The sequence below is a fragment of the Amborella trichopoda genome, chromosome 2 (genome assembly GCF_054954075.1).
Source record: "Amborella trichopoda isolate Santa Cruz 75 chromosome 2, AtrichopodaSantaCruz75HAP2 v2.0, whole genome shotgun sequence".
Lineage (NCBI taxonomy): Eukaryota > Viridiplantae > Streptophyta > Magnoliopsida > Amborellales > Amborellaceae > Amborella > Amborella trichopoda.
The window spans coordinates 8,464,624-8,473,933 of NC_142337.1; the positions used below are offsets into that span (position 1 = coordinate 8,464,624).

Sequence of the window (9,310 nt, forward strand, 5' to 3'; positions counted from 1 at the left end):
AAAAGATAAGGGCTGGCGCAAAAGGACATGATTGGAAGTAGTGATAAAATATATGAGAACTTATGGCCTCACTGAGGGTATGACTATTGATAGAGTAGAATAGTGCACCGAGATTCATGTAGCTAACCCAAATAATTGGAAGAATTCTTTGATGATGATTATGATGAATGTTGAGGGATATAACCTCTTCAATCCATATATTCACTATTATAATGATAATAATAATAATAATAATAAGCGTTCAGTAGATAAGGCTATGGTTGAGAGAATGCCTTCATAATGTGATGTTTTTTTTTTTTGAGAAAATGCAAGATTCATTAACACAACGAAAGTACAATACAAGAAAGCAAAACAAACAGCCTCAGCTTCAATAATGTGACATTGCTGGCTATCAACTCTAGGTGGGGTTGAGCAGCACAATATTACTCCAAGCATAGCTAGTAGGGGTGGCAATCGGCTTGGGTGAGTGGGTCGTCCTGGACCAGTCATGAGTCTGGGTTTAGGTTTTGGACCCAGCGATGGGTGCAGATTGAAATGACTTGGACGGGATTCAGGTTGGGTTCAGGTCGATGCAACCTGACCCAACCTGGCATAATATATATATAATGAACGGGTTCGGGTCCAACGACTTGACCCGTTGCCACCTTTAGTAGCTAGTAAGGGGCGTCCTATATTCCATTCCAAAAATGAATTTGAGACCTTTTATTTTAATGCTTTAAAAATTGTATGCTGCAACACTATTTGCTTTTTTTGGAATAGAAAAGTAACAACTACGCTAACAATCATATGCACAATCGAGGGGCCACTATTGATAAATGCATGGGCGATCATGGGCGATACTTGCAAGCAGCAGTGAAGGAGACCTTACGGTTGCATCCACCTGGATATGTCATACCAGGGCACACACAGGTACTGATAAATGCATGGGCGATAGGTAGAGATCCTCAGATGTGGGAAAACCCAACAACCTTTACTCTAGAGCGATTCATGGGGTTGAACATCGATTACAAAGGGAGAAATTTTCAATGTATTGCATTTGGGGCACGGCGGAGGTGTTAGAAAATAGGGAGGAAGAAGGATTCCTCGAATTTGTAGTTATGCACACAAAAGAGCTTAATTCAACACAATTTATTTACTCTACTTGAACAGAAACATAATACATGTATATATAAGCCACTTAAAAGCTTTCTAGACTCTTTCTACACCATTCTAATGAAGTTTTCCCTCTCATAACTTACCACCTATATGCTTGGACGAAACTCTAAGATTATTCAAGAAAATTCTGGACTTCACTTATTTTCAATTCAAATTTGCATGCATTGCATGTTTTGGACACATCTCTCTCAATCTTCAAACTCTTCTATCTCAATCTTGGAATTGTGACCTTGAAACTCTACACAATTCTTTTACATCATTCTAAAATTACCCTTAACATAACTTTTCCAAAATGTCCCTTACATTTAAATCTAACACCGAAAATACCTTTGAACATAATCGAGCTTATTTTTAACAAGAGGATATGCCCTTGTCTTCCTCTGGGGTTCGTATGGTGCACATATTACTTGCTTCGTTATTGCATTCTTTCGATTGGGAGTCCTGATGGGTTGAAACCATGATATGAGGGATAAGTTCGGGGTAAGATTGCAGAAAGCCATTCCTTTGGAAGTTGAACCGATAAAATGCCTAGGAGGGGTAGCTACACGTTGAGTAAGCCCATGTGTTGACGGTTGTAGTAGCATGATATTGCGTTTTCAATTTTATGAGATTACACTAGTAATGATATACCTTTCAAAAATATATCTCTATTAAATCAATATAATGACAAGATGAAAATTCTACGAGCTAATAATGACATGTGAATAAAACTTTTTTTGAACATTTATGTAATCTTGGTATTATACGCCAAATATTATGTGTTGGGATACCTCAACAGAACGGAGTTGTTGAAAGGAAAAATAGACGTCTTTTAGAAGCTTCTAGGTTTTTGATGTTTTAGATGCATGTTCCATAAATTTATTTAGTTGAAGCTATCTTAACTGCCTGTTATCTTATTAATAGACATCCGAGTAAAATTCTTAAAGACAAATTTCCTCTTGAAGTTATGGAAAATAGAAATTTTAATTTGTCCTATTTGCATATCTTTGGGTGTGTGTGTCGTATGTCCTAGTAGATGTGTCTTTTTTGGATACTCCTCCACTAAAAAGGCATAGAAATGTTATGATGCCACAATGAGAAAAAACTATATTTCTAAAGATGATCAATTTGTTGAAACTGAGTCATATTTCAATGAGACCCTGGAGAAAGTTTTGAAAAATAGGACTTAGTATTAGTACTAATGATGTGTCCAATACACCGGGAACAAGCCATATGGAAGAAAATAATCATAATGATCAGGATAAAATTAAATATACCTGGAAAACTCAATAAGTTAGTTTGAAAAATAGTCATGAATTCCAGTAGGTTTTATCCTCATATAATGTGGTCCAGCACACCTTGTGTTGGACCGCATTGTATTCTAGTAACCCTCTTTGCCCATAATGAAGTCTGGCACACTCCTTGCCGGACTGAAAAAAAAATTCAAAAAAAAAAGGAGAGAAATGATGATGGAGGGTAGATAGAGAAAGAGTGAGGGAGGGTAGAGAGAGAAAGAGAGATAGAGAGAAATGGATAGAGAGAGAAAGAGAGAGGATGGGTGGAGAGAGGTAGAGAGAAAGTAAGGATCATAATTATCTTTGGGTGTATTAAGGATGGTATACAATATGAATTCATAATCATATTTAGATATTTGAAATCTAAAAGTGGGTTGTGACCTTGTTGCCAATAATTTGAGTATATATTGGCAAATAAAGGGTAAAAAAATAATAATAAGGAAGCTCATAATGAGGGTGGCAATAGACCCAACTAGACCCGGGACCCTGCAGGTACAAGTACGGGTCAAACTTTTGCACCCGACTGGTCAGGTCTAGGTCCAAAACTTGGACCTAAATACATTCGGGTTTGGGTCTGGGTCCAGTCGGACCCAACCCATATCTGATCTATTGCCATCTTTCTTAGCGAGTGGGCCACGTGACTGAAAGGACCAAGAGAGAGAAAAGGAGAAAAAATGGAAAAAAGACAATTTGTCCCAAAATGCATTGATTATTTGAGTGGAGAGTCACTGCAAGAAAAAATATTGTTGGGGTTTAGGGTATAATACAAAAAAATATTGGGACCTAAGATGAGTAGAAGGTTGATTTTGAGGTATCTATAATTTTCATTTAATTTTTCAATTTTTTTTTCCATTATATTTTTAACCTCATTTAGATATGTTTTTTTATTTACATTCAACATAATTTTTATTTTTTTGGGATTATTCTTGAACTTTTTATTATTTTTTTTTCATTTTTTTCCTAGTTTAGTGCCTGCTAAACTCGGGCTTGTTCTCCAGCCCAATTCCGGGATATCCGGGCCGGGGGTCGGGTCGTGAATTCTACATTGCCCCGTAGTGAAAGCAACGCAGACCTGCCCGTTGACATGAAATGGGAACGCTAGAAGTTGGGAGGATGATCCTACGTTCAAAAATAGAATGATGATGATAACTATGTTGAGGAAAAGCTACAGGGTCCCAAACCAGAAATAGAGAGACGGCACGAAATAGACAACGATGACAGTAGCTTTCCGTATCTCATTCAAACACGTTAGGATTTAATGCATAATTTGATTGAGAGAGAGACAGATAACCACAAGAAATAAACTCTCCTGCTTCTGTGAAATTAAATCAAAGGCAGAAGAGGACAACCCAGTTAGCTCAAATGGGCATTTCCTATATTAATGGAACAAAAAGGAAGAGAGAGAGAGGAGAGATCGTTGTTCCCATTGATGGAAACAAAAGCCATGGAAGAGTGTAAGAGAAAAGTGATGCAAGTGAGATAATAAGAGAGAAAAGAAGAAAGAGAGAGAGCGTGGAGAATGGTTGGGCTTCACTAGTATTGCTCTTGCCACTTGTGATGTACTTCTGCTGGGAAAAACTAGTGCCCAATAAGTCCGGCAGGCTTCCTCCCGGCCCGACGGGCCTCCCCATAGTGGGCAGCCTCCACAAGCTCGGCGCCAAACCCAATGAGGCCCTCACGGCCCTTGCTAGGACGCACGGCCCCATCATGACCCTCCGACTCGGCTTCCTCACCACAGTCGTCGTCTCCTCCTCAGACATGGCCAGAGAGGTGTTGCAGAAGAATGACCAGGCCTTTGCAGGGCGTGTCATCCTTGATGCCGTCACGATCGATTCCCACCACAACTTCTCGATTGCATGGGGCCAGGTCGGCCCCTACTGGCGCACCCTCCGCCGCCTCTGCAACACTCAGCTCTTCACCACCCAGCGTCTTGATGCCCTCCAGGCCCTCCGCCACCGCAAGGTCCATGAGCTCCTGGAGCTTGTGGATCAGTACAGCGATGCTCGGAAAGCAGTCCACATGGGCCGTATGGCCTTTGTCACTTCGTTGAATCTGTTATCGAACATGATCTTCTCATCGGACATGGTCGATCCCCAGTCCGAGTCTGTGGGGGAGCTGAAGGAGCTCATATGGTCGATCATGGAGGGGGTTGGGACCCCTAATATTGCAGACTATTTCCCATTCCTCAGGCCTTTGGACCCTCAGGGAATCAAGCGCAAAAATATTGTTCAGGTGAGGAGATTGCACCAGCTGCTAAATGAGAAAATCGATGAGCGAGTGGGGGCTCGAGAGAGAGGGCAACCCATTTACGGTGACTTCATTGATGTCCTTCTCGATTATTCCGATCAGGAGAGTGGTTCCAAATTCAGCCGCGCAGGGATCTTGGCGCCGCTCGTGGTAAGTTCCCCATCTTTGTGATCTCTCTTTTTTCCATTTTTTTTTTGGAAAAATATTGGTTCCTGTGATAGTATCTTTGGCTTCCCCTCTACTAAAAGGGTAAGCGACATCCATACGGTTTGGAGCTCGCATGCAGCTATCATTGATATCGTCAGCATTTTAGGTTTTTTTTTTTTAATTAATTGGGGTCGATTATATAATTCCTGTTTCTCCAAAATCTTTATATATTTTCGGACTACTTCCATCTAGGTCCTTTTGACCTTCCACTTGAACTACTTTGTATGCGGATATCCAAGGAACTAAATTGTACATTGAGATTGGATATTATAAGATCATTTATTTTTTGTACTAGGAACTCGTAATTATTATTAGCTATTAGAGGTGATATTTAATTGATTGAAGTGTGTGGCAACATTAGAAAATTTTTATTTTTGACACATCGCCTAACTAATGACACATGGCTAACCACTAGATTTCATGTCCAATAGTCAATAATAGTTGTGATCTCGTTGTTCCAAAAGTAAATGATCTTATTATATACATTTTATTGTACATTTATTCCCTACACAAAACCACCAAGCCAGTGGCACACAGATAGAATTGTCTTATTGCATGATCTATTTTAAGAGAAAAAGTATTCAAATTATTTTGGAGAAATTTACAGGTATATTTCTTAAATTCTTGCTACTTAAAACATCCCCCAACTTCTGTTCCCAACAAAAAAATTGGATTGTGAAGATCTAGAGCAAATCCAAAAACAAAATTCAGATATTGAATGTCCAAAGTTACTTGAAAAATAAATTTTGGATCTTAAAGGTGCGGAGTTTATTAGAATCCCATCCTACAAAGAGTTTACTTTTAACTTATTATCATTAGATTCTTAAACTTCGGATCTTCAAGGTCCAAAGTTTGTTTTTCAAGCTAAACTTCGAATCCTTATGAATTTTTTCTACAATCAAAGTTAAACTTCAGACTTTTGATTTCAGAAGTAGGGGCAATTTGATAAGAATATAAAATTAAAAATATTAAAAAATAAATAAAAATTCTGGGAGATTTTTAAAATAATAGAGAATATAAATTTTGGGAAATATATAAATATTATTTTATGCACAACATTCCTAATCCGACTTTACAAGGAATAGACAGTCAGTTTTGAGTGGCGGTACTTTCGAATTCTAATTGTTGGCAATGGGTTGTGTGGCCCAACCCTCTATTTTCTTTATTTGTTTCTTCATTTGTTTAACCCTTGCCTATGGGGGACGTGGCTGCCCTAGTTAGGGGTGGCAATGGGTCGGTAGGATTCGGGTCGACATAGACTCCAACCCGATGTGACCCAACTCGGGTCTAGGGTTTTGGACATGGAGCTGACCCACTGGGTTTAAAGATTGGACTTAGACTTGACCCACTCCGAGTCAAGTACCTAACAAAAAGTTGAGGCATCCTATATTCCAATTGTAATATAGGATGCCCCCGTAATGGTTAGTATGGGGCATCCTATATTCCAATTCACAAATGATTTCGAGACATTCTATTTTAGGGATTGTGTGCTATGACATAATTTATTTTTGGTATAAGGAGTTCACAATCATTTTTAGCCATTTGATATAAAATTTAATAGACTAAAGTGTTTCGCAATATTCGAGAAAAATTATTTTGGACTTTATGCCCAATCATTGACACAACCCGTTGCCCCTCGTAATAGCTAATAAGGACCCTATATTCTACTCCAAAAATGAATTTGAGGCCTTCTGATTTAGGGAATATGTACTATGAGACAATTTACCTTCGGTACAAGGAGGTCACGATCATTTTTAGCCATTTGATGTGAAATCCAATAGATTAAAGTGTGTAACAACAATCGAGAAAATTTATTTTAGAATTTCTTCCCAATCAATGACATATCTTCAACCACCCAATTTTAAATCTAAAAGTCAATAATGATTGTGACCTCCTTTTATCAAATTTAAATGGTCTCATTATATACATTTCCTATATTTTATTACTTTCAAAATTTTATGCTTCAGCATCATTTGCGTTCGATGAAATATAAAAGAAACAACCACCCTACCAATCATATGCGACATCGAGAGGCCACAGTTGCGTAACTTCTATGCAGGATCTTTGAGAAAATATTTACACCCTCAAAATTTCAGATCCCCAGCTGCTCACATTGAGAATTTGGAGTGGCTTGACTTTCTTGTGCTTATAGCAAATTTTCCCTCCTGTGCATTATGATTTTTTTTTCTGGAGGCAAAATTGTCCTCCCATATAGAGTATAACTTTTCTTGTGAAGATCATATATTTTCCCCTAATTTTCAGGACATGTATTTGGCAGGGAGTGATACTACTGCGACAACATTGGAGTGGGCGATGGCTGAACTACTTCACAACCCCGAAAAGATGGCCGCCGCTAAACAAGAGCTCAAAGAGAACATAGCTGGCTCAATGCACACAGTCCAAGAGTCAGACCTAGGACGACTGCCATACTTGCAAGCAGTGGTGAAGGAGACCTTGCGGTTGCATCCACCTGTGCCGCTTCTCCTCCCTCATAGAGCAGATGTCACTGTAAAAGTGTCTGGATATGTCATACCAGAGCACACGCAGGTATTAGTAAATGCCTGGGCCATAGGTAGAGATGTTCAGGTGTGGGAAAATCCAACAGCCTTTATTCCAGAAAGATTTGTGGGGTCGAATATCGATTTCAAAGGGAGAGATTTCCAGTATATTCCATTTGGGGCAGGCCGGAGGATATGCCCTGGTCTTCCTCTCGGCGTCCGTATGGTGCACATAATGCTTGCTTCGTTATTGCATTCGTTCTATTGGGAGCTTCCTGATGGGTTGAAACCAGAGGAAATGGATATAAAGGATAAGTTTGGGGTCACATTGCAGAAAGCAGTTCCTTTGGTAGCCGTACCAGTAAAATACCTAGGAGGGGTTGCTGCATAAGCTTGACACCAGTGGGAAATGTTTTAAGAATAATCGTTTTGATTAATCTTAACTTTTGTGAAATTATTTTGCCATACAATTGTCCGCTTGAACTGTAAAAAGCTTAAAGAGCAGTGTTATATGGAAACCAACTCAATTTCCCTGTTTTATTGGAGAATCAAAAGAGATATAACATGAACAGTTTTTATACAACCCTTGGCATGGAAACACTAGTAACACCAGCTAAAATGAAAAACATTACAAAATCAAATGGGTGAGCACGACACACAATTGCTTCATTCAAAGAGACTACTTCTTTGGTATCTAGTAGTGGCTAGTACATGAGTTAAAAAAGTTAATACTTGTCCGACATGCCTGTACAATTAATAATTTTATAGAAATGTGGTTGTAAGTCACTTACATTACATATGTTGTTTTGGTAGCCTCTACTGTTTACTATAGGAGGATCCATTCATGTGGATTTCTTTCAATGATTTATACCATATTTTTTAAAGGCCTATATTAGAGTACTCACATAATAGAGTAATTTATCATTGTACTTAACAAAATTTTGACACTTATATACTATTGTTTTATACATTGAGCTTTTTTTTAAGTAAGGGTATTTTTGGTCATTAGGAGGGTGATGTCATCTACATGGGGTGTGACATCACCCACTCAAAACTAAGTCCAAACATCCATTTCAAAAATATATTTATTAATAGGCCCACATTTCTACATATGCGGGCTTGGCCGAATAGAAACTGGGTCCAAAATTTAATTTTATATTGTGGAGGACTTTATAAGCTTTGAAACATCCAATAATCCGTCAATTTGAAATTATGGGTCAAACACTAAAATTATGATGCATAATTTGAAAGTATGGGTCAAATACTAAAATTTCTTAATATTCCATTTTAATCCTCCTCGAAGTAAGATGAGCAACGCAAGATGCGATATGTGGTGTGCACAACAAGATACATGTCTTGGTTATAGAATGAGCTTTCCTTTATGCCAATTAGTTTGAAAATGTATACAATAAGATCATTTATTTTTCTTACAAAGAGGTTACAATCATCGTTGATCGTTAGATTTAAAATTGGGTCACTGAAGATTTGTTATTGCTTTCAATGTCCAAAACAAAATTTTTTGAATGTTGTGACACACTTTTATTTATTAAATTTCATATCTAATAGCTAAAAGTGATTGTGACCTCCTTTTATAGAAAATAAATGGTCTCATATTATGCAATCACAATTAGATTTTTGAAACCTCTCCACCCATTTCTAACCCAAAACCAAGTTCTAATTTCAATTAAATTCCAAAAATCCAAGAGTGATGGTAGGAACTTTATTAATACTCCCTAAATCCAAAAGTCAAAATAAGGTCGTCATGAGTTTGAGTTGAAGAGACTTTAATTCCAAGTGTAGAAAGGTTTTCATTCAAAGATTGAGTCGTCAAGAGACTTTAATACCAAGTGTTGAAAGGTTTTTCATTCAAAATTAAAGTAGTGGAATGGATTTCTCGAAAATCCATAAAATAAAATCGACGAATATTAT

General features: G+C 37.9%; 1 protein-coding gene across 2 annotated transcripts; it reads left to right on the forward strand.

The window, feature by feature from the left end:
* Positions 1 to 3,834: 3,834 nt before the first annotated feature.
* On the forward strand, positions 3,835 to 7,964 carry LOC18443254 (cytochrome P450 76T24). Of its 2 annotated transcripts, none has more exons than XM_006853446.4 (2): positions 3,835 to 4,826; positions 7,146 to 7,964. In XM_006853446.4, the coding sequence occupies exons 1-2, from the start codon at positions 3,987 to 3,989 to the stop codon at positions 7,770 to 7,772; spliced, it is 1,467 nt and encodes a 488-aa protein (XP_006853508.3). In that variant the 5' UTR covers positions 3,835 to 3,986; the 3' UTR covers positions 7,773 to 7,964. The 2 variants fall into 2 exon arrangements, with proteins under 2 accessions (XP_006853508.3, XP_088713943.1); XM_088857817.1 differs by having other exon boundaries at positions 7,162 to 7,964.
* The last annotated feature ends 1,346 nt before the right edge of the window (positions 7,965 to 9,310 follow it).